The following is a 26,020-nucleotide window of genomic DNA, read 5'->3' as shown; positions in this document are numbered from 1 at the left end:
CATGTGCCCTGTTAGAACTTGCCCCCTATAAAGATGGCGGATGCACATGCGCTCTCTTACTTCTTGTCGACCCGCTTCGTGAAACGCGTTACAGATGATACCTTACTGGGGCTTTGGGGCCGACACCGTGAGTTTATGAAGCCTTCCAACCCATACACCAAACCTATCCATTTTTACGGCTTTATTTTCGGCTCTGAATCCGCACTCGGTCTTTGTAAAACCCGCAACTTAAATCCGTTCGCTCGAACTCTGTCTGTTTCCGGAAATTGCGCATGCTCCAGCTCACAATGATTGACGGCAGCTCCAGACCAATAGGAAGAGGAGGGCGGGGCTGGAGGATCTCCTTGGTACGGCTGGTCCTCCAGCCAATCAGAGTGAATGAGGGGCGGAGCCCGCTGTGAGTGGGGCATGCGTAGTGTGGGTCGGATTGAAAGTCCAGCGGCGGAGAAAGGGCCGAGTGCAGGAGAGGAATGGAACCAGAGGGTGGACTGGGAGGATTCACAAACACCCGGTGTAGGACTCCAAACCCGGATTACAAACTCCTGCAGCCCAGTTTACACCGAGTGTTTGGAAACTCCTTTTACAGGGGTTTAGAAGGGGCGGATTTACACATAGCAAACTCAAACCTATAGAAACGTTTGTCTCTAAAACAAAAACAGAAATACCTGGAAAAACTCAGCAGGTCTGGCAGCATCGGCGGAGAAGAGCAAAGTTGATATTTCGAGTCCTCATGACCCTTCAACAGAACTAAGTAGAAATAGGAAAGGGGTGAAATATAAGCTGGTTTAGGGGGGGTGGGCGGAAGAAGGTGGGGGGGGGGGGTTGTTGGGACAAGCAAGTAGTGATAGGAGGAGATAACCAAAAGATGTCACAGACAAAAGAACAAAGAGGTGTTGAAGGTGGTGATATTATCTAAAAGAATGTGCTAATTAAGAGTGGAGAGCAGGACAAGCAAGGTAGCTCAGAGGAACTGTTTTTGAAGATAGCATCATCAACAAACAGTTCCTCTGACATGTCCTCCTTCTTCCTTAACCGAGGTTTTCCACCCACAGTAGTTGACAGGGCCCTCAACCATGTCTGGCCCATCTCCCGCGCATCTGCCCTCATGCCCTCTCCTCCCTCCCAGAAACATGATAGGGTCCCCCTTGTCCTCACTTATCACCCCACCAGCCTCCGCATTCAAAGGATCATCCTCCGCCATTTCCGCCAACTCCAGTATGATGCCACCACCAAACACATCTTCCCTTCACCCCCCCTGGCGGCATTCCGTAGGGATCATTCCTTCCATGACACCCTGGTCCACTCCTCCATCAGCCCCTACTCCTCAACCCCCACCAACGGCACCTCCCCATGCAAACGCAAAATATGCAACACCTGCCCCTTCACTTCCTCTCTCCTCACCATCCAAGGGCCCAAACACTCCTTTCAAGTGAAGCAGCATTTCACTTGCATTTCCCCCAACTTAGTCTACTGCATTCGTTGCTCCCAATGCGGTTTCCTCTACATTGGAGAGACCAAACGCAGACTGGGTGACCACTTTGCAGAACACCTTTGGTCTGTCCGCAAGCATTACCCAGACCTCCCTGTCACTTGCCATTTCAACACTCCACCCTGCTCTCTTGACCACATGTCTGTCCTTGGCTTGCTGCATTGTTCCAGTGAAGCTCAATGCAAACTGGAGGAACAGCATCTCATCTTCCGACTAGGCACTTTACAGCCTTCCGGACTGAATATTGAGTTCAACAACTTTAGATCTTGAGCTCCCTCCTCCATCCCCACCCCCTTTCCGTTTCTTCCCCTCCCTTTTGTTTTTTCCAATAATTTATATAGATTTTTCTTTTCCCACCTATTTCCATCATTTTTAAATGTATCCCAACTATCGTTTATTTCACCACAACCCCACTAGAGCTACCTTGCTTGTCCTGCTCTCCACTCATAATTAGCACATTCTTTTAGATAATATCACCACCTTCAACACCTCTTTGTTCTTTTGTCTGTGACATCTTTTGGTTATCTCCTCCTATCACTGCTTGCTTGTCCCAACAACCCCCCCCCCCGCCCCCCTTCTTCTCCATATATTCCCCATCCCCATATATTTTCCTAACTGCTCTCTCAATATGTCCTGTCACCTTCAAACATCTGTGCACATAAACCCCTAGGCTCCCCCTGCCCCTGTACAATCTGAGACTGTCCCATTAAATAACTGTTGCCTCTCCCTATTTCTTCTGCCAGTATTCATCATCTCACTGTGAGAGTTATATTCCCTGGAATTTAGAAAATTAAGGAAGATTTCCTCGAAGTGTTCATGATATTAATTGGAAATGGAGTGGTGGATGGAAGGGAACAATTTCCATTGGTTGGTGAATCCAGAACTGAGGAACATGGTCTAAAAACTAGAGCCAGACCTTTTGGGAGTGAGATTAGGAAAATCATCTTCAGGTAAAGTTGGGAGAAGTTTGGAATTCACATCCTGGATTGGCAGTTCATGCTTGATCAATGTTCAGTTTCAATCTAACATTGATAGATCTTTGCTAACCCAAGGTATAAATTAAGGGACATGAGACAAAGGGTCACAGATCAGCCATGATCTGATTGCATGGTGGGACTGGCTCGATGGGCTAAATGGCCAACTCCTAGAATCATCGAAACTTAGAGCACAGAAGGAGGCCATTCAACCCTTTGTGCTTGTGCTGCCTCTTTGAAAGAGCAGTCGTGTTTAGCCCCACACACCCACTTTCTGTTGTTAACCCTGTAAGTTCCTCAATCCCAAATCCCTGTCAACTCCCATTTATAATTCCTGTTAGAATCAGGTTCCAGCACCATTTCAGGTAGAGTGTTCCAGATCCTGACAACTCTCTGTTGGTGCAGAAACTGCTGAAATCGATGTTGAGTGCGGCAGGTTGTAAATTGCCGAATTGAAAGATGAGCTGCTGTCCCTCAAGCTCCCATTGAGCTTCATTGGAACAGTGCAGGAGGCTGAGGACAGAGAGGTCAAAGTGCGAGTGGGGTGGAAAATTAAAATGACAAGTGACCAGAAGCTCAGGGTCAAGCTCACAGACTGAACGGAGGTTGTTCCACAAAGTGATCACCCACCCTATGTTTGGTCTTCCCAATGTAGAGCAGATCGCATCATGAGCAGTGAATACAGTAACTAAACTGCAAGAAGTACAAGTAAATCACTGTTTGGTTTCATCTTGCAAAATCTTGAGAACAGGCAGAAGAAAAATACTTTATTTGAAGAACAAAGGTTACAAAATAAAGCAAACGAATTATCAGAACATTAAATTCTATCCCAGTTACAGGATTTATTAGCATCAGCAGGAACAAACCCAACTGTCAGAATAAATGTGGTTCAGTCCTGGATGTGATTAAAAGCAGCAATAACAGCAGAATCCAACCCCTACAGCCACCTGTGAACTCGCTGGTGTCTCTGCAGTTGGATGATTAATTAAACCCTTTCTCATATGCGGAGCAGGTGAACGGCAGTGTGAACTCGCTGGTGCGTGTCCTAGAGATGGTGGTTTCCCATGCATCAGCTGTCCTTGTATTCTGGGTGGTGTGAGCTGTGATTTGGGCCAATTCTGACAACATTCTGGTTGCATTGCAGATTTACATAGTCCATTTCCCATGCCCCATCTTTCTCTCCTCCCACATGGACCAGAGTCTTGTGTGGGCCCAGACCGGGTGGCAGGTTCCCTTCCCTGAAGGACATTAGTGAACCAGTTGGGTTTTTATGACAATCCAGCAGTTTTCATGGTCACTTTTTCCAAGTGCCGGCCCCACGAATTCCCAGATTCATTCAGGTCAATCTCACAACCTGCCTTTGTGTTTTTGTGGGTTCTCTCGCACTCTCTTTTGTCTGTTTTCAATCAATTTCATGGGGTATTAGAAGGGGAGGGAAACTGAAGCATGTGTTCAGCCTGTGGACGAGGCTTCACCCAATCATCTGGCCTGTCAAAACATAAATGCAGTAATAATTGAGAGAATCCATGGAAATGGGGGAAGGGGTCCTTTTACCAGCCTGATTTGGAAACTCATTGGCGCAGTCACATTTTGGAGAGACCATTCACCTGCTCCGAGTGTGGAAAGGGTTTCTCTCATTTATCCAACCTGCTGAGACACCAGACTCTTGGAAGTGCTTCAGTTCTGGTGCCTAACTGCCTTTTTTATATTATTCATTCATGGGATGTGGGTGTCACTGGCTGGGCCAGCATTTATTGCCAAAAATGGCAGATTTCCTTCCCTAAAGGGCATTAGTGAACCAGGTTGATTTATTTTACGACAATAAACAACAGTGACATCAGATATTTAATTCCAGATTTTTATTGAATTTAAATTTCACCATCTGCAATGATGGGATTCGAACTCACGTCCCCAAAACATTCCCCTGAGTTTCCAAAATACAAACCTTGCGACAATACCACTCTGCTCTCGACACACACACACACACACACACCCCGAGAATCACAGCCCTCTGTTTGAGAACCCCTTGCTGTAAATTCGGGCCAAGGTTTTTGTTTGGAGTCTTCTCTCCGCAAATCCTCTCCCTTCAATATCCTGCAAATGGAGTTTACAGAATTATTCACTGTCAGTACAGGATAGAAATTCAGAACAGACAATTCTCGTTGCTATGGAATATTTTTTTCCTCTATTGTTCCCCCAAAGCTGCGAATCTCCACCCGACACACTCTCCATCTTCACTCTGCAGAAATCCAAACCCATCGCACCATCTCCACCATTTCCTTCCTCCACTCCCAGTTTTCTCCCTCCCTCTACTCTGGCTGGGTTCAGTCCTCCAGCTCCTGTGACTCTTATTCAGGTCCTCAGACTGACCCCAGCTGCTGTCCAGTGGAACACAGGAGGGGATTCTCTGTTGGATCTTATTCAGACTCTAAAGCCACTCGCCCAGTTCCTGACCCAATGGCAGGCAGTCAGGGATTGGCCTCCCCGCATTATCTGAATATCTGTGAGATTAATAAAGTGGGCTGGAGAAAGACTCAGTTTGAGCGGTGACACTGCTGGAGGAATGGAGAGCTGGGGATGACCATGAATGCAACAAAGTTTAAAAACAATAGCGCCCAACATGGGGCTCAAAAGGATTAAGGGACACATATTCTACCAACTAAGCAGGTCAGGTATTTAGAATTTAGAACTTCAATATCCATATCTCTTACCACAGTGAGATAACTGTCTGACTGCAATGGGAGGGAAAGGAATTGACCACCAGAAGCCCAAGGGCCCAATGCTTTCCACTTAATCATCAATAACATCATTCACAGCTTCTGCTTCTTAGCTGTGCCTCCTTCCAAACATTGTGATCCATTTTCCTCAGGGTTCGTTCCTGGATTTAATATTTACCTGCTTTGTGTCCTCATTTTGAAATCAGATTCGCTTCAACATCCAACACAAATTGAATTGCAAACCTGACGGACAAACAATGCAAAACAAGTCACTCGGTAACACAAATCCCATGGTGTTCATTTTCAGATTCACAACAGTCAGATTTTCAATAAAATGAAGGAATTTTACAGTGAAAGGATTTAGAAAGTTGATGTTTCTTCATTTGTGACTCTCTGACTCGGGTATTCTGTAAATGCTGCTCGGAGGTTTAGCGACTGGGATATAATCTACCAGCGTTTTCCTGAGCCTGTGCTCGGTGTATTGGGAGGTGTGGCCCGGGTTGGAGTATCTTGCATCCCAGGGATGGGCAGCAACCCGCTGATTGAAGCTGCAGTCGCTGCTTTCTGCTGGCAGCGGGTGAGTGGAAAGTACAGAGCCGGAATATTGCTGCTTTTCTACTTTTCCCTGTCTCACTCACTGTGGAGTTGAGGAAGAGAGAATAATTGATGGGCTTGTTTAAATCTAGTAATTTCATGGATTTCTAATGGGTTATATGAAGGTGCATTGTAGTTCTAAATCTATTCACTATATATTTGACAGAAAAGTTAATTTTTAAAAAGTGTTCAAGTGGGAACTCACTGGATAACTGCAGAGTTGACAACGTTTTGGGGATATTTTCTTGTATCTCAAATACCCATTGACAACAGAACTGTGTGACAATGAATGCTAATGGGGAGAAAAACAGTGAAAAGTGCATCCCTACATGGTTTCGAACCATCAACCTTTCAGTCAACAGGCAAATGTGCTGACCAATTGTTCCACATAAAGTGAGACAAGTTCCAACTGTAAGGTATCCCTTAAGTAAGTCAAATCTTCAAACTGACACTACCCAAATGTCAATCGTTCTGTTAGATTTACTATTTCAAAATAATCTTTTGGACATTCATTGTGGATACATGGAAACAGTCTGATCCCACCCACTGCAGACACATCCATGTCACTGGGAACCAGCTCTCCTATAACCGGTGCCGCCTCCTGTCGAGCCTTTCTGTGTCTTGTCTGTTACCAAGTATTCTGATTGTCCCAAAGCTGATATTAGGTTTGAATTCCTGATGTGCAGAAACGAGAGTCCTTTCAATGTCTCAGTTCAGTTAATTTCAGAGTCAATGTTCCAGCGTCTTAAAGAAGGGAAAGATGCCTTGACTGTCTCTGGTCAGTCAGACAGTTCACCCTTCATGCTCCTCGGATTCCATTCCTTAAAGGGGATTTTCAATTTTCTTCTTGAGATCCCTGACCACAACTGGCAGCATCTTTGGATTGAGAGGCATAGCTAACAATTCAGATGCAGTGCAGTTCTGACGAAAGGTTACAGACCTGAAGTGAAAATGATGTTTTTCTCTATCCACAGACACTACCAGATCTGCTGAGAATTCCAGCATTTTCTGTTTTTATTTCAGATAGCTAGCATCTGCAGTATTTTGCTTTTCTTTACCTGATTAGTGAAACATATAAGATCCTGAGGGTACTTGACAGGGCCGATGTGGAAAGGATGTTGCCTTTTGTGAGAGAATCTAGAACTCGGGATCGCTGTTTAAAAATAAAGGGTCACCCATTTAAAACAGAGGTTAGCATTTTTTTTTCTCTCAGAGGGTCGTGAAACTTTGGAACTCTCTTCCTGAAAAGGCTGTGGTAGCAGAGTCTTTGAATATTTTTAAGGCAGAGATGGATACATTCTTTGTATGCAAGGGGGTGATAGGTTACCAGGGATAGGCGGGGTACAGATTACAGGCTACTATCAGATCAACCATGATCTTCATAAATGGCAGAGCAGGCTTGAGGGGCCTAATGACGTACTCCTGCTCCTTGCTCTTATGTAGTGCTAAGAATATGGAACCCATTACCAGTAGATTTCAAGATCCATGTCTGAGCTGAAAATGTGTAGGTCAATTCACACTGTAAACAGATTGTTCCCCAGCTGGAATTGGAAAGGGATTCACTCTCATCCCATTTACTGACACAGCAACACAGTCTCGCTGGTGGGAGACCATTCTGATACTTCATGTGTGCAAAGGGCTTTATTCAGTTTTCCCACAAGTTAACACTCCAACTTTAAAAGTTCAAAAGATTTGATCCACAATCAGAGCATTGCTACTGGCAAGACACGGTTTAAATGTTCCATGTATAGGGGGAAATAGCTCACCCCATCTGCTGAGACTCCACTGAGTTCAGATCTAACTAGGAGTTTGTTCTGCAGTTCATTACATCCAGGAGAGAATTGTGGTGGTGCCCGGAGCAATTTGGCCCCTGCATCAAATAATTCAACAATTTTATGTCTTGCCCCTATGGCATCTATAGTATTCTGATTACAGGACAGAGGTTTTTGTTCTACAATGTGGTTTTTCAATGGAGAGCGGTCACCCAGCTTTCACTGCGAGACAGAATGTGCCCTATCCTCACAACAGCAGCTCCCTGCGCGTGCGCATTGCTGAGCGTGTTGGGGTATGTGAATGAAGCTGCTCAGAGCGGGGGAGAGAATGTCGAGCGGAGCAAACTAACAGAGTTAGTGTGAGGAGGAATGGAGCCAGCGGAGTGGGCAGGGAGGCTTCATTAGGACACAGTGTAGGCCGAAGACCCCAAATAACAAGGTACCGGTCTTGTGTTTGCAGAGAACGGGCCGAAAAAGTCTGGATTTTTTCTTTCGCCAGGCCCGGGGTAACGGCCGCCATCTTTATAGGGGGCAATGTGCAGCAGGGCGCATGCGCGGTCATCCTGTCCAGGTAGCAGGAGGAGAGAATGTTGTGCATTTCTATCCTGGACTGACAGGGATGGATTTTGGAAACTCTGTTTACAGGATGTTAGAAGAGGAGGGGAAACTCGAGGGAGATGAGAAACTAAAACCAAACATCACGTCAAAACATGAAAGTCACTTGTTTCAACAGGACCTGAATATCACAAGCCATTGAATGTAAGCATTGAGTTCCAGGTCACTACCAGTCACTGGGTAAAAAAATCTCTTCCTGGCATCCCCCTTGTGGATCTTGCCTGAAACCCTAAACCTATGTCCCTGAGCCCTCACATAACCAGCTAATGGGAACAGCTTTTATTTAACAACCTTTCATAATCCTGTACAGCTCTATCAAATCTCCCCTCAATCTCCTTTACTCCAAGAACAACCTCAGTTTCTCGAACCTAATCTTACAATTAAAACCCCACATCCCTTGAACCATTCAGGTCAATCTCCTCAGTTCCCTCATATCCTTCATAATGTGTGTTGATCACTGGTTTGCACAGACCCAGATGTCCTGTGTCCGTATTTGTGACATCATCACACATCGACAATTACATGGTGACATCACCACACATCAACAATTACACGGTGACATCACTCCGCTCCCCGGGTATTTCCTCAACTGGGAGATTTTTCTCTGACTCCAGTGTTTCTGATATCTTTCCAGCTGCAGGCTCCAGCAGGAGAGTTTAAAATTGAAAACTGAAACTGTTTCAGAGTTGACTGTTTTTCACCATCCACCTACAATTTAGAGCTTTTAGTTCTATGCTCTGTATGTTTATCTGAGAGAGGTTCCGTGGCTCTGCTTTACTGTGGATCTGATTCCATGTCCATCTGTTGCTCTGTTTCACCTCTGCCCTCCCTGATCACCTCTCTGCCATTTTTTAACTTCCCCGTCTCTAATAATGGATGTATTTGAGTTATGTTTAGTATTTTACTGTTCTGTCGACTGTGTCTAAATGAGGTTTCCACCGATGCCCACCCCCTGACCATGTGCTGCTGTCTTACCAGCTTTATCTTTCCACAGTATCTTTCACAGTCAGGAATTGTTTTTCCTGCGCTATAGTCCATTTCTCTTCCACTTCTGAGCTTATATTGACCATCAAATTTTTACCCCCTGAGGGGAGGCGATAGTTTACTGGTATTGTCGCTGGACAAGTGATCCAGAGACCCAGGGCAATATCCCAGGGACCCAGGTTCAAATCCCATTATGGCAGATGGTGGAATTTCAATGCCCTTTAGGGAAGGAAATCTGCCATCCTTACCTAATCTGGGCTACACGTCACTCCAAAGCACAGCAGTGGTTGACTCTTCACTGCCCTCTGAATGCTGGCCTAGCCAGTGATGCCCATCTGAGTAAAAAAAATCATTCTGCACACCATGAAACGTTAACTCTGTCTCTCTCCACAGATACCAGCATCCACTGTGATCCCCAGTTGCCTGTGGAGAAGATGATGTTTGACATTCTTGAACCGCTGCAGTCCCAGTGATAGTGAAGGAACAGTGATATACGTCCAAATCAACAGCAACAATTTGTATTTATTTAGCACTTTTAATATAAGACAACGTTCCAAGGCATTTCACAGAAATGTTACAAAGCAAGGTTTGACACTGAGCCACATGAGGAGATATTAGGGCAGGTGACCAAAAGATTGGTCAAAGCGGTGGGTTTTACAGAGTAAATTAAAGAGGGAAAATGAGGTAGAAAGGACGAGGTTTAGGGAGTGAATTCCAGAGCTTGGGGCCTTGGAAACTGACAGAATGGGCACAAATGTGGAAGAATAAAAATCAGGAATGCTCAGGAGGCCAAATTAGAGGAGCGCAGATGTCTCGGAGGGTTGTGATGCCGGAGGTGATTCAGGGAGCAGCCATGCAGGAATTTGAAAATAGGGATGGGAATTTTAAAATTTTGGTGCTTCTTAACCAGGAAGCCTTTGAATGTCAGTGAGCACAGGGGTGATGGATGAACAAGACTTGGTGTGAGTAAGCACATGGGCAGCAGAGTTTTGGGTGGCCTCAAGATTACAGGGAGGTTGAATGTGGGAGGCTGGCCGGGAGTGCGTTAGGATAGTTAAGTCTAAAGGTAACAAAGGAATGTATGAGAGTTTCAGCAGCAGATGAGCTGAGACTGGGGTGGAGTCGGGCGATGTTACTGAGGTGGAAATAGGCAGTCTTGGTGATGATGTGGATATGTGGTTGAAGCTCATCTTGGGGTGAAATATTTCACCGTGTTTGTGAACAGTCTGGTTCAGTCTCAGACAGTTGTCAGGGAGAGGGATGGAGTCAGTGTCTAGGGAGTGGAGTTTGTAGTGGAGACTGAAGAGAATGGCTTCAGTCTTCCCAATATTTAAATGGAGGAAATTTCTGCTCATCCAGTATTGGATGTCAGACAAGTCAGGATGCTGTGTGACTTGGAGGGGAACTTGGAGGTGATGGTGTTCACATACACCTGCTACCCAGGTCCTTCCAGGGGGTGAAGGTTAGTGGTTCAGGAGATTCAATCCAAGTTCTGGTTTTGTTGTAGATTTATAAAAGCCACCCCTCACCCACTGTCTCTCCTACTCCCTTCCTCTCTCTGTCTCTCCCACTCCGCTTCTCTCCCTCTCCCACTCCCCTTCTCTCTCTGCTTCTTCCATTCCCCTTCTCTCTCCCTTTCCCACTCCCCTTCTCCCTCTCCCACTCCCCTTCTCTCCCTCTCCCACTCCCCTTCTCTCTTTCTCCAACTCCCTTTCTCTCTGTCTCTCCCACTTCCCTTCTTTCTCTCTCTTCCACTCCCCATTTCTTTCTCTCTCTCCCACTCCCCTTCTCTCTCTGTCTCTCTCACTTCCCTTCTCTCTCTTTTTCTCCCTCTCTGTCACATAGAATTATCCAGCCCAGCGGGTTGTGGATGCTTCTTCATTGAATATATTTCAGGCTGAGATGGGGAGATTTTCGGTCTCTCAGGGAGTCGAGGGATATGGGGAGTGGGCGGGAAAGGAGTTGAAGCTCAAGATCAGCCACGATCGTATTGAATGGTGGAGCAGGCTCGATGGGGTGTTAGGTCTTCTCTTGTTCTTATTTCTTCAGTTCTAAGAGAGGCCAGAGTCTTGTGTAGCCCAGACTGGGTGGCAGGTTCCCTTCCCTGAAGGACATTAGTGAACCAGTTGGGTTTTTACGACAATCCAGCAGTTTTCATGGTCACTTTTCCCTAGTGCCGGCCCCACAAATTCCCAGATTCATTCAGCTCAATTTCACAACCTGCCTTTGTGTTTTTGTGGGTTCTCTCTCACTCCCTTTTATCTGTTTTAAATCAGTTTCACAGGGTATTAGAAGGGGAGAATTTGCAGTCGGGAAACTGAAACCAAACATCACATCAGGATCTGACGGAGTCGCCTTAGAATATGGACGGACGAAGCACCGTTCACAGTGGGGAGACACAGTGGAAATGTGGGGATTGTGGAACGGGATTCCGATTGGCTGAGCTGGAAACTCATCAGCGCAGTCACACTGGGGAGAGACCGTTCACCTGCTCCCTATGTGGGAAGGGATTCGCTCAATCAACCAACCTGCTGGCACACCAGCAAGTTCACACTGGGGAGAGACCGGTCACCTGCTCCGAGTGTGGGAAGGGATTCAATCATTGGTCCAACCTGCTGAAACACCAGCGAGTTCACACTGGGGAGAGACCGTTCATCTGCCCCGAGTGTGGGCAGGAGTTTACCTGATCGTCAGGGCTGCTACAACACCAGTAACTTCACACTGACGAGAGACCATTCATCTGCTCCCAGTGTGGGAAGGGATTCACTCAGTCACCCAACCTGCTGAAACACCAGAGAGCTCACACTGGAGAGAGACCGTTCACCTGCGCCGAGTGTGGGAAGGGATTCATTCAATCATCCCCATCTGCTGAGACACCAGCAAGTTCACACTGGGGAGAAACCTTTTAAATGTCCAGACTGCGGGAAGTGCTACAAATGTTCTGGGGAACTGATGTCCCATCAACGTGTTCACACTGACGAGAGACCGTTCAGGTGCTGTCACTGTGGGACTGGGTTCAGGCAATCAGCTAATCTCACTATGCACCAGCGAGTTCACAAGTAACTCATAACATTGAGTGGATTTTTCTGTTGGTCACATCCAGAATGAAAGAATATTCACTGGGGTCTGTTTCTGCTGATGTTAATAAACTCCAGCCCAGTTATAGATGTTAATATTCTGGATAAAGTCAAATAAATCAGCTTTGTCTTGAGCACATTGTGTTGAATCTTTTCAATGGCTCTAACACAAGTTAGTTCCTTTTGAAGGACTCTCCCTCTCTCCTGTCTCCTCCATCCTCACCTCAAACCAGTGCCGGTGAGGCTAGAAATAGGAAGATAGTGCAGCTGAACACGTGGCTGAACAGATGGTGTAGGAGGGAGGGTTTCCGATATCTGGATCAGTGGGATCTCTTCCGGGGCAGGTGGGACCTGTACAAGAAGGACGGGTTGCATCTAAACTGGAGGGCCACCAATATCCTGGCTGCGAGGTTTGCTAGTGTCACTCGGGAGTGTTTAAACTAGTATGGCAGGGGGGTGGGAACCAGAGCAATAGGTCAGCAAGTGAAATAAATGACTGGGAACCAGTAAGTATGGCCAGTAGGACTAAGAGGAAGGGCAGGCAGGGAGAAATTACTGAACACAGTGGGACTGGGGGTCTGAAATGCATTTGTTTCAATGCGAGAAGTATAACAGGCAAGGCAGGTGAGCTTAGAGCTTGGATTAGTACTTGGGACTATGATGTTATTGCTATTACAGAGACTTGGTTGAAGGATGGACTGGATTGGCAGCTAAACGTTCCAGATTTAGATGTTTCAGGCAGGATAGAGAGGGATGTAGAAGAGCTGGGGGAGTTGCACTGCTGGTTAAGGGGAATATCACAGCTGTATGACAGGAGGACACCTCGGTGGGCTCATGCAGTGAGGCAATATGGGTAGAGCTCCGGAATAGGAAGGGTGCAGTCACAATGTTGGGGGTTTACTATAGTCCTCCCAGTTGCCAGCAGGAGATTGAGGAACAGTTATGTAGGCAGACTTTGGAAAGATGTAAAAGCAATAGGGTTGTTGTGGTGGGTAATTTTAACTTTCCCTATATTGACTGGAAATCACTTAGTGCTAGGGGTTTGGATGGTGCAGAATTTGTAAGGTGCATCCAGGAGGGCTTCCTGAGATAATATGTAGATAGTCCAACTAGGGAAGGGGCAATACTGGGCTTGGTATTAGGGAATGAACCCGGCCAGGTGGTCGAAGTTTCAGTAGAGGAGCATTTCGGGAAAAGTGACCATAATTCAGTAAGTTTCAAGGTACTGGTGGATAAGGATAACAGGAGTCCTCGGGTTAAGGTGCTTAATTGGGGGAAGGCTAATTATAACAATATTAGGCAGGAACTGAGGAATCTAGACTGCAGGCGGATGCTTGAGGGCAAATCAACAACTGACATGTGGGGGGCTTTCAAACGTCAGTTGATAAGTATTCAGGACCGGCATGTTCCTGCTAGGATGAAGGATAAGTGTGGCAAGTTTCAGGAACCTTGGATAACAAAGGATATTGTGAGATTAGTCAAAAAGAAAATGGAAGCATTCGTGAGGGCTAGAAGGCTGGGAACAGATGAAGCCCGTGGAGAATACAAAGAAAGTAGGAAGAAACTTAAGCAAGGAGTCAGGAGGGATAAAAGGAGTCATGAAAAGTTACTGGCAACAAGGATTAAGGAAAATCCCAAGGCCTTTTATACATATGTAAAAAGCAAGAGGGTAGCCAGGGAAAGGGTAGGCCCAATCAGGGACAGAGGTGGGAATCTGTGTGTGGAGCCAGAAGAAATGGGAGAGATACTAAATGAATACTTCTCATCAGTATTCACCAAAGAGAAGGACTTAGCAGTCGATTTATCTAGGGAAGAGTGTGTCGATAGCCTGGATCATGTTGAGATCAAAAAAGAGGAGGTGTTGGGCGTCTTGAAGAATATTAAGGTGGATAAGTCCCCAGGGCCAGATGGGATCTACCCCAGAGTACTGAGGGAGGCAAGGGAGGAGATTGCTGGGGCCTTGACAGAAATCTTTGTATCCTCACTAGCTATGGGTGATGTCCCAGAGGACAGGAGAATGGCCAATGTTGTTCCATTGTTTAAGAAGTGTAACAGGGATAATCCAGGAAATTACAGGCCAGTGAGCCTTACGTCAGTGGTAGGGAAATTATTGGAGAAGATTCTTCATGACAGGACTTACTACCATTTGGAAGCAAATGGGCGTATTAGTGAGAGGCAGCATGGTTTTCTGAAGGGGAGGTCGTGTCTCACTAACTTGATTGAGTTTTTCGAGGAAGTGACAAAGATGATCGACGATGGAAGGGCAGTGGATGTAATATACATGGATTTCAGTAAGGCCTTTGACAAGGTCCCTCATGGCAGACTGGTACAGAAGGTAAAGTCGCACGGGATCAGAGGTGAGCTGACAAGATGGATACAGAATTGGCTTGGTCATAGAAGACATGTAGTAGTGGAAGGGTGCTTTTCTGAATGGAGAGCTGTGACTAGTGGAGTTCCACAGGGATCAGTGCTGGGACCTTTGCTGTTTATAGTATACCTAAATGATTTGGAGGAAAATGTAACTGGGCTAATTAGTAAGTTTGCAGATGACACTAAGGTTGGAGGAGTTGCAGATAGTGAAGAGAATTGTCAAAGGATACAGCAGGATATAGATCGGTTGGAGACTTGTTCGGAGAAATGGCAGATGGAGTTTAATCCGGAAAAATGTGAGGTAATGCATTTTGGAAGGTCTAATACAGGCAGGATTTATACAGTAAATGGCAGAGGGATCTGGGTGCACAGGTCCACAGGTCACTGAAAGTGGCAACGTGGATAAGGTAGTCAGGAAGGCATATCGCATGCTTGCCTTCATTGGCAGGGGTATTGAGTATAAAACCTGGGAAGTCATGCTGCAGCTGTATAGAACCTTGGTTAGGCCACACTTGGAATATTGCGTGCAATTCTGGTCGCCACATTACCAGAAGGATATAGAGGCGTTGGAGAGGGTGCAGAGGAGGTTTACCAGGATGCTGCCTGGTCTGAAGGTTATTAGCTATGAGGAGAGGTTGGAGAAACTCAGATTGTTCTCGCTAGAGTGACGGAGATTGGGGGGAGACTTGATAGAAGTTTACAAAATTATGAGTGGCATGGACAGAGTAGATAGTCAGAAGCTTTTTCCCAGGGTGGAAGAGTCAATTACTAGTGGACATAGATTTAAGGTGAGAGGAGAAAACTATAGAGGAGATGTGCGGGGCAAGTTTTTTATGCAGAGAGCAGTGAGTGTCTGGAATTCGCTGCTAGAGGAGGTGGTGGAAGCAGGTACGATAGTGGTGTTTAAGAGGCAGCTTGACAAATACATGAATAGGATGGGAATAGAGGGAAACAGACCCCGGAAGTGCAAAATGTTTTAGTTGACGGGCAATATGATCGGTGCAGGCTTGGAGGGCCGAAGGTCCTGATCCTGTGCTGTATTTTCTTTGTTCTTTGGATCCAAACAAGTGTTTTATTCAGGTTTATTCTAACTTGGTTGATTTTGTAGTTTATTCCCCTATTCATAAAGCCCAGGATTCCACATGCTTTATTCACTGCTTTCTCAGCCTGCCCTGCCATCTTCAATGATTTGTGCACATATAGCCCAAGATTACGCTGCTCCTGCACCCTTTTACAATTGTCTGCTTTATTTTATATTACCTCTCCTCGTTCTTCCTACCAAAATGAATCCCTTCACACCTCTCTGAATTACATTTTATCTGCTACCTGTCTGCACATTCCACCATCTTGTCTATGTCCTCTTGAATTGTATCCTTTATTTTATATTGCCTCTCCTTGTTCTTCCTACCGAAATGAATAACTTCACACCTCTCTGAATTACATTTTATCTGCCACCTGTCTGCCCATTCCACCATTGTGTATGTCCTCTTGAGGTTTATCACCATCCTCCCCACTGTAAACACAACTTGAAAATTTGGTGTCGTTTGCAAATTTTGAAATGCAGCCCTGCACACACAAGTCTACATCATTAATATATTTCAAGAAATCAGTGGTCTGGCCACTGACCCCTTGTGATCCCACTGTATACTTTTCCTCAATTTGAAAAAGCAACCGTTCACCATGCATGTTGTTGCCTGTCACACAGCCAATGCTGCCTCTGCCCCATGGATTTTAACTCTGCTGACAAGCCTATTAATTGGCGCTGTATCAAATGCTGTTTAGCAGTTCATGTGCACATCAACATTCTCTGTTGCCTGATCAAAAACTCAAGAAATTTAGTTCAACACAATTGTCCTGAACAAATTGTACAAGTGACCTAATTTCGACCTGAATTGCCGCTTCTAACTGCTTTCCCACACAGGAGTTAAACTGACTGGTCTGTCAATGCTGGGCTGATCCTTCCATTTAAGATTACTAAGGATTTAATATTAGTGCCAGGAAGTTTGAGGAAAACGAGAGAAGTTGTGAAATTGTAACTACATTTAAAGACACTGATAACTGATAAATAGCTCAATAATTAATCAGATTTCAAGACATAAAGTACAGATAAATTAATTTATGAATAACTGAATTGAATTATTAATAATGTCAGGTAGAGTCCTTGGAATGGAGAAACGAAAATTACTGCAATGCTTAAAACATGAAATGAAAAGAGTAAAAATTGAAAACACTCAGCAGGTCTGGAAGAATCTGTAGAGAGAGAAACAGAATTAACGTTTCAGGTCTGTGAGCCATTGAAAGGGGGAAGGTGGAAGAGGAACAGAAGGAAAGGTCTGTGAAAGGCTGCAGGGCGGGAGAGATTAACTGACAAAAGGTTTCATGATGCAAGGTCAAAAGGAGTGGCTATTAAAAACACAAAAGCTGTTTCTAGATTAGGTGTGAATGGCACGATAATAACAGTCTGAATGTAATGTGAAGAAAATGAGCGAAATGAAAAAGGAAAACTAGGACTCAAAAAACAAGAAACCAATGAGGGCAGAGATTATGATAGAAAATTGTTGAACTCAAATTTTGATTCCCGAAGTCTGTAAAGCATCTCCTTTTGATCTGGTAATCAACTGTTACATTTCCATATATTATCAGGTCAGATGAAAGGTCACAGAGCTGTCACGTTAACTCTGTTTCTCTTGCCACAGATTAAGGCCTCACCTGCTGAGGAATTCCAGCATTTTCAGTTTCATGTCGGGATTGTAGATTGTGAGAGTTTGTAAAGATAGAGATTGTCCCAAATTAATTTGCCACATCGATAACAGAAGTCTCGGTCTCATGAAACTCCAGTCTCATTGTTTTATTTTTGAGTCTGAGGGAGAATGTTCGCTGTTTTATATTCGGGTCTAGGGAGATAATGTTCACTGTTTTATATTCGTTCCTTGGAGGATAATGTTCACTGTTTTAAATTCGGGTCTAGGGGATAATGTTCACTGTTTTATATTTGGGACTGGCGGGATAATGTTCACTGTATTGTATTCGGGTCTGGGGGATAATGTTCACTGTTTTATATTCGGGTCTGGGGTATAATGTTCACTGTTTTATGTTCGGGCCTGGGAAGATAATGTTCACTGTTTTATATTCGGGTCTGGGGGATAATGTTCACTGTTTTATATGCTGGTCTGGTGTGGAATAAAATGAGGAGCCTCTTTAATTGAGGACAGTAACTGTATTTTTGGCTCTGACTTTAAACAAAAGAATCTATCCTGTTGTGTGGGACAAAGATTTTCAGTTTTGCTGGATTCAATTAAGGCGAGTTTGAAGGTAAATCCTGCAATTATCTAAATTTAAACTAAAACCAGACAAGCAGAAAGCTGTTGATGGTTAAAGGGGCCGGGATGGTGGTGGGGGGAGGTGTCCGGAGGAAGTCTGACACACACTGCACAGGGTGAGCAGGGGAAACGGGAGGAATTACTTGATTAAACAGGGAGCCAGGGACAAAAGCATGAGGTGGGAATCACTTTGAATGGAGCAGCGGGATAGAGAAAAGTCAGAGAATCATAGGATGGTTGGAGCAAAGAAGGAGGCCGTTCAGCCAGTCGTGTCTGTATTAGCCCCCTGTAGGGACAATTTATGTAATGCCACGTCCCTGCCTTTGCCCCATAGCCCTGCAATTAAACAAGATTAAACAAGTTTTAAACAAAACTTGTATGAAACAAGATGTTTACGCGAAGGGGCAGCAGAAAAAAAAAATAAAGCAACTTGTTTCCAGAGTGTATCGGGGGTGGGGAGCAGCATAATGTACCTGTGCAGGTCAGTGAGGATCCTCAAGCCCATCAGCCGTCTGCATGCAGTGTTTAGTGGGCCTTGGGGGAAGGGGGCTGGAACCATTTGGGACAAAGCACAGAGTGAGAGGTCACCCCTCCCCCACTCCCCTGGTTACACGAAGGACTCACCTTGGACTGTCCCACACCTGGGCCGGGCGGGATCAATGTGCAGGAAGCTGCAAACTGATAGGTTGAGCTGTGAATTGGGCGGAGTTAGGGGGTTTGAGTGACAGGTCTGGGGCTATTTCAAAGCAGGCACAGCCACTGCTCCCCCTTTTCCTCGTGGAAGTTTCACTGGTGTCGTGTTGGTGAGTGTTTCTAAACTCTGTCTCACTATCCCGGGAATGGAGGTGAATTGGAGGTTGCTGTGAGTGTTGGATTATATTGTTTCTCCTCATTCTTCCCGCTTCTCCCACTCCCAGTTCCAGGCTGCAGGTCCCGGTGATTCTGGATGCGGGACAGTTGTTAGTCCCGGCCCTGGTGTGGGTGCGCAAGCGCAGATGCGCGGCTTATTGTTCTGTAATAATGGCGGGTGATTGTCCTCCTGTATTTTGCTGCAGTTCTTCACCTCCTTGACTCTCCCGGCGCCATAGTTGCCACCTGCCGATTGCGGCAACCGACCTTCGATCAGGAAATTAACAACTTTTAGATAGAACGTTTTCTGGAGCGCATAGCATTGTGGGAACATTGCCCGCCATTAGTCGGCGGCCGTCGCCGAGAGTTTTCGTGCAGCCCGAAGGCAGGTCAGCGACTTGAGCACCTACTTCTGTTTCTTAATCTGTTCGTGCTGTCTGACCTGCTGGATATTTAAAATATTTTATCTCTTTATTTCTGATCCAGCCTTGCAGAGTTTTGCTTTCGTTTTTGTTTTGTTTTTTAGAACCGAGTCTAGAAACACAGGCAGACCAATTAGGAGCCGGTTTGAATTAGGGTGGGTGTTGAATGGGGGTTTTTTTGCTGCATCAGTTTTGAGTGGAGTAGAAGCTGCTGGGGTTAAACCCGAGGACTTTGGAAACCAGTTGGGCCCAGCAATTTCCAATGTGAGACTGTCAAGGGAGGTAGATTCTGGGGGTGATTGAGTTGCTAAACGGACACTGTCCATTCAATTTAAGAGTATTGTTTTGAAAGCAAGTATTTCTATAGCGCCCTTTTATCAGAGATTTTTATTAACTCCATTCTTGGTATTTGGTGTCACTAACAAGACCAGCAGATATTGTCAATCCCCAGTTGTCTGTTGGTCAGGTGTTGGTGGGCCTTCTTCCTGAACCACTGCAGTCACTGTGGTGAAGGTGCTCCCACAATGCTACGATAAAAGCAAAATACTGCGGATGCTGGAAGTCTTAAACACAAATAGAAAATGTTGGAAAAATGCAGGAGGTTTATGAGCATCTGCAGAGAGAGAAACAGAGTTAATGTTTCAAGTCCGTATGACTCTCCTTCAGAGCTCAAGAAAAGTGGAAATGTGATGAGATTCTTCTGTTTCAGTGGGGGTGGAGGGTAGAGGGGCAGATGGAGCAGAATAGAAGGCCAGCGATAGGTGGGGACATATATCATCACTGACTGATGATGATGATATTTGTCCAAATCAACAACAAGTTGCATTTATGTAGCAAGCTGAATATAATAAAACGTTCCAAAATATATTGGAATATTTAACACTTAAGCACATGAGGAGATGTCATGGCAGATGATCAACAGTTTGGTCAAAGAGGTAGGTTTTAAGCAGAGTCTTAAAGGATGAGGGAGAGGCAGAGAGGTCTAAATAGGGAATTCCAGAGCTTATTGCCTGGGCAGCTGAAGACACTGTCACCAATGGTGGGTCAATTAAATTCAGGGATGCTCAATAGGCCAGAATTAGATAATCCCAGATATCTGGAACGGATGTACATTGGAGGATGTTCTAGAGATCGTGAGGGGGCGAGGTCACTGAAGGATTTGAAAAAAAGGATGGACTTGAACATTGAGGTGTTGTTTCACCAGGATCCCATGTAGCTCAGTGAGAACCGGGGTGCTGGATGAAAGAGACTGAGTGCGAGTAAGGACACGGGAAGCAGAGTTTTAAATGACCCCATCTTTATGTGGACAGCTAGGAATAGTCCAGTTTAGAGGGAACAAAGGAATGGAGGAGTTTCAGCAGCAGATGAGCAGGAGTGAAGTTAGGCAAAATTACTGAGTAGGAAATAGGTGGTCTTAGTGATATGTAGTCAGAAGCTTAGCTTGGGATGAAATATGACACCAAGATTGAAAACAGTCTGGTTCAGACTCAGAGTTGTCAGAGATGGATGGCATTGATGGTCAGGGAGTGAAGACAATGGCTTCAATCTTCTCAATATTTATATGGAGGAAATTTCTGTTCATCCAGTATTGCTTGTCAGGCAAGTCAGGACGGTGTGTGACTTAGAGGAGAAATTGGAGGTGATGGTGTTCACATTCATCTGTTACCCTGGTCCTGCTAGGGGATGGAGGATGAGGGTTTGGGAGATTTTGATGGAATTGCAGATGCATAAAATCCCTTTCCTTCACCTTCTGCCTCTCCCATCTCCCTCTCTATTTCCCCCGATAGATGCAGGTGTTTTTTTTATAGTCCCTGACCAGTTGTAAGGCTCCCTTCCCTGAAAGACATGAGTGAACCAGTTGGGTTTACACAACAATCCACCAGATTTCATGTCACTTTTTTCCTGGTGCCGGCCCCACAAATTACCAAATTCATTCACTTCAATTTCACAACCTGTATTTGTGTTATTGTGGGTTCTCTCTCATTCACTTACGTCTGTTTAAACTATTTCCCCAGAATATTTCCCCAGAATTTTCAATCAGGAAATACAACGTTTCATCAGAATCTGACAGTGTGGCACAATTTGTCATAAACTGAATTTCATTGGATTTTAAGCATGAAAGATAAAAGCACTTTTCACCGTGGGGAGAAACCGTACATGTGTCCTGTAAGTGGACGAGGTTTCAGACGATCATCTGGCCTGTTCTGTTCTGTATGTGAGAAGGGATTTGTTGATTCATCCACCCTCCTGAGACACCAGTCCATTCACACTGGGGAGAGGCCGTTCAGCTGCTCCGAGTGTGGGAAGGGATTCGTTCATTTATGTGATCCGTTGAGACACCAGCAAGGTCACACTGGGGAGAGACCGTTCACATGCTCACAGTGTGAGAAGGGATTCACTCAGTCATCCCATCTGCTGAGGCACCAGCGAATTCATGCTGGAGAGAGGCCATTCATCTGCCCTGTATGTGGGAAGGGATTCACTGTGTCCTCTGACCTTGTGAAGCACCAGCGAATTCACACTGAGGAGAGGCCGTTCAGCTGCTCCAGGTGTGGGAAGGGATTCACCTGGTCATCCAACCTGATGAGACACCAGCGAGTTCACAAATAACAAACAGGATTCTGTTGTTAATCACATTCAGGACTGAACCATGTTCATTGGGCTCTGTTTCTGCTAATGTTAATGCTGTTTGGCACGTAAGTAATCCTGTGTTATAGCTTCACCAGGTTGGCACCTCATTTTTAGGTATGCCCGGTGCTACTCCTGACATGCTCTCCTGCACTCTTCTTTGAACCAGCGTTGATCCCCTAGCTTGATGGTAATGGTAGAATGGGGGAATATGCTGGGCCATGAGGTGACAGGTTGTGTTCGATTACAATTCTGCTGCTGATGGCCCACAGCGCCTCTTGGATGTCCAGTCTTGAGTTGCTAGATCTTTTCGAAATCTATCCCATTTAGCACAATGGTAGTGCCACACAACACGATGGAGGGCATCCTCAATTTGAAGGTGGGACTTCGTCTCCACAATGGTGGTCACTCCTACCGATATTGACATGAGCAGATGTATAAGCTCAGCAGGTCTGACAGCATCTGTGGAGAGGAAGACAGAGTTAACGTTTCGAGTCAATATGACTCTTCTTCAGAACTAAAGAAAAATAGAAATAAGGAGAAATATAAGCTGTGTGAGGGGGAGAGGACAAGTGGAGCTGAATAGAGGGCCAGTGATAGGCAGAGGGACAGTGTGTCAGGAGATGGAGCAGTGGCTCACGTATACTATACACGTTGCTCAGCTTCATAATTCACAACACTATTCCTGATGCTTTGGGGGAGACGATGGCATCGTGGAAGTGTCAATAAACCAGTAATCCAGAAGACCAGCCTGTGGACTTGGGTTCAAATCCTACCGTGATAGCTGGTGGAATTTAAATTCAATTAATAAACCTGGAATTGAAAGCTAGCCTCAGTTCACAAAAAATCCTTTACAGAAGGAAATCTGCCATCCTTACCTGGTGTGGCCACATGTAACTCCAAATCCACCAAAATGTGGTTGACTGTGAATGGCCCTCTGAAATGGTGTGGCAAGCCACTTGCTTCAAGTGCAGTTGGGGATGGGCAACAAATGTTGGCCTTGCCCACATTCCATGAAAGAAAGTGTTTAACACCCTCCGCCACTGAATGGCTACAATTTCAGAATGAATTGAAGTCAGAGGCCCCAGAAAAGATGCAAGAGAACAGTTCCCCTTCCAAGGAAAACAAACCAACTTCACCTAACTGAAGTTCCTCATTTCTTGTGAATCTTTTCTGCACATTCTCTAATGCCTCACATTCTTTCTGAAGTGAGGTGCTCAAAATTGGACACAATACTGCAGTTGGGGCCAAGCCAGTTTTTATTCAGGTTTATCCTAACTTGGTTGCTTTTGTACTTAATTCCCCTGTTCATAAAGCCCAGGATTCCACATGCTTTATTCACTGCTTCTCAGCCTGCCCTGCCATCTTCAATGATTTGTGTACATAAAGCCCCAGGTTCCACTGCTCCTGCACCCTTTTACAATTGTACCCTTTATTTTATATTACCTCTCCTCGTTCTTCCTACCAAAATGAATCACTTCACACGTCTCTGAATTAAATTTTATCTGCCATCTGTCTGCACATTCCACCATCTTCTCTATGTCCTCCTGAAGTTTTCCACCATTCTCCTCACTGTAAATACAACTTGAAAATTTAGTTTCGTTCGCAAATTTTGAAATGCAGCCCTGCACATACAAGTCTAGGTCATTAATATACATCAAGAAATCAGTGGTCTGACCACCGACCCTTTGTGATCCCACTGAATACTTTTCCTCAATCTGAAAAAAACAACCAACTACCATGCATGTTGTTTCCTGTCACGCAGCCAATGCTGCCTCTGTCCCATGGATTTTAAATTTGCGAACAAGCCTATTACTTGGCACTGTATCAAACGCCTTTCAGAATTTCATGTGCACATCAACCGTGTTACCCTCATCAACTTTCTCTGTTCCCGTACCAAAAAACTCAAGCAATTAGTTCAACGTGATTTGTCCTGAACAAATCCATGCTGGCTTTAAATAGAGCACAATTGTACAAGTGACTTAATTTTGACCGGAATTGCCGCTTCCAAATGCTTTCCCACATAGAGGCTAAACTGACTGATCTGTCGATTTTGGGCTGATCCGTCCATTTAAGATTAATAAGGATTTAATATTAGTGCCAGAAAGTGTGATGGAAACGAGGGAAGTGGTGAAATTGTAATTACATTTAAAGACACTGATAACTGATAACTGACAAACAGCTCAATAGTTAATCAGATTTCAAGACATTAAGTACAGGTAACAAATTAATTTATGAATTATTAATAACGTCAGACAGAGGGCTTGGAATGGAGAAACGAACAAAACTGCGATGCTCAAAATATCAAATGAAAACAGTAAAAACTGGAAACACTCAGCAGAACTAGGAGAATCTGTGGAGAGAGAAACAGAATTGACGTTTCAGGTCTGTGACCCAGTGAAAGGGGGGAGGTGGGAAGAGGAACAGAAGGAAACGTCTTTGAAAGACTGCAGGGCTGGAGAGATTAACTGACAAAGGGTTTCATGATGTAAGGTCAAAGGGAATGGTAATGGTCCCATTAAAACACAAAATCTGTTTCAGAATTAGGTGTGAATGGCACGATAACAACAGTCTGAATGCAATGTGAAGAAAATGAGAGAAATGAGAAAGGAAAACAAGGACTCAAAGAAACAAGAAACAATTGGGGGCAGAGATTATGATAGAAAATTGTTGAACTCAAATTTTGATTCCCGAAGCCTGTAAAGTGTCTCCCTTTGACCTGCTAATAAACTGTTACATTTTTAGTTATTCTCAGGTTAGATGAAAGGTCACAGAGCTGTCACGTTAACTCTGTTTCTATCTTCATAGTTGAAGGCCTGGCCTGCTGAGGATTTTCAACATTTTAAGATTCATGTCGGGATTGTAGACTGTGAGTTTTTGTGAAGAAAGAGATTGTATCAAATTTATTTGCCACATCGACAACAAAAGTCTCGGCCTCATGACATTCCAGCCAACTGTTTATATTCGTGTCTGAGGAATAATGTTCACTGTTTTTATATTTGGGCCTGGGGGATAATGTTCACTGTTTTATATTCGTGTCTGGAGATAATGTTCACTGTTTTATATTAGGGTCTGGGGGATAATTTTCACCGTATTATATTTGGGTCAAGTGCGGATTTAAATGAGGAGCCTCTTCAACTCGGGACAGCAACTGCATTTTTGGTATGACTCGAAACAAAATAATCTATCCTGGCGTGAGGGACAAACATTTTCTGATTTAGAGCAGTCAGCTAAAGCGAGTTTGAAGCTAAATCCTTCAATTCTGTAAATTTAAACGAAAGCCAGACAAGCAGAAAGCTGATGATGTTTAAAAGGGCCGGGGCGGTGATGGGGTGAGGTGTCCAGAGGAAGCCTGACACACACACTGCACAGGGTGAGCTAGGGAAAGAGGAGGAATTACTTGGTTAGCAGGGAGCCAGGAGCCAGAGCAGAAGGTGGGAATCACTGGAAATGGAGCAGCAGGATAAATACACATTAGAGAATCATAGAATGGTTACAGCTCAGAAGGAGATCGTTCAGGCCATCGTGTCTGTGTTGGCCCCCTGAAGGAACAATTTTTCTCCTGCCACTACAGGGTTATGGGCCAAGTGCTGGAAAATAGAATTAGAACAGATACATGCTGATGGCCGGCATGGACACGATGGGACGACTGTTTCTGTGCTGCATAACTCTATGAATCTATGACCTCCCTGCCTTTGCCCCATAGCCCTGTGATTAAACAAGTCTGAAACAAGACTTGTATGAAAGAAAAACAAAAAAAGCTCGAAAAACTCAGCAGGTCTCACAGCATCTGCGGAGAGGAATACAGTAAACTTTTCGAGTCCGTATGACTCTTCATCAGAACTAAGAAAAAATAGAAATGAAATGAAATATGAGCTGGTTGAGGGGGGTGGGACAGGTAGAGCTGGATAGAGGGCCAGTGATAAGTGGAGGCAAAGGAGAGATTGCCAAAGATGTCATAGACAAAAGGACAAAGGGGTATTGACGTTGGTGATATTAGCTAAAGGGTCTCCTTGTGGTGATATTAAGAGTAGAAAGCAGGATGAGCAAGTGGCAGGTAGCCCTAGTGGGCGTGGGGTAGAGGAAAGGGGTCGAAATGGGCTAAAAGGTGGAGATAAAACATTGAATGGAAGTACATTAAAAAATAATAGAAATGGGTGGGAAAATAAAAATAAAATACATATATATATAAAAAAATATATAAATTAT

At 44.9% G+C, this 26,020-nt stretch overlaps 6 protein-coding genes across 6 annotated transcripts in view; 4 read left to right on the top strand and 2 right to left on the bottom strand.

The window, feature by feature from the left end:
• Positions 1-26,020, top strand: part of LOC144697525 (uncharacterized) — a 248,637-nt gene that overhangs the window by 24,564 nt on the left and 198,053 nt on the right. The gene's annotated exons all lie outside the window — the stretch shown is intronic.
• Positions 1-26,020, top strand: part of LOC144697471 (uncharacterized) — a 346,752-nt gene that overhangs the window by 148,224 nt on the left and 172,508 nt on the right. The window lies entirely within an intron of this gene.
• LOC144697557 (uncharacterized) overlaps positions 1-26,020 on the top strand; it is a 280,480-nt gene that overhangs the window by 139,034 nt on the left and 115,426 nt on the right. The gene's annotated exons all lie outside the window — the stretch shown is intronic.
• The window catches only part of LOC144697540 (uncharacterized), a 176,963-nt gene that overhangs the window by 75,488 nt on the left and 75,455 nt on the right, over positions 1-26,020 (bottom strand). The window lies entirely within an intron of this gene.
• LOC144697980 (uncharacterized) overlaps positions 1-26,020 on the bottom strand; it is a 71,237-nt gene that overhangs the window by 3,591 nt on the left and 41,626 nt on the right. The window lies entirely within an intron of this gene.
• Positions 34-22,406, top strand: LOC144698481 (uncharacterized). The gene is given in 4 exon segments (XM_078570422.1): positions 34-251; positions 4,047-4,149; positions 11,653-11,998; positions 21,417-22,406. Coding segments are annotated over 4 exon segments (1,044 nt in total). The 3' UTR covers positions 21,794-22,406.

The sequence above is a fragment of the Cetorhinus maximus genome, chromosome 23 (genome assembly GCF_964194155.1).
Source record: "Cetorhinus maximus chromosome 23, sCetMax3.hap1.1, whole genome shotgun sequence".
NCBI classification, from domain to species: domain Eukaryota; kingdom Metazoa; phylum Chordata; class Chondrichthyes; order Lamniformes; family Cetorhinidae; genus Cetorhinus; species Cetorhinus maximus.
The sequence above is the reverse complement of the archived record's forward strand: the minus strand, read 5'-3'. Positions and strand labels throughout refer to the sequence as shown.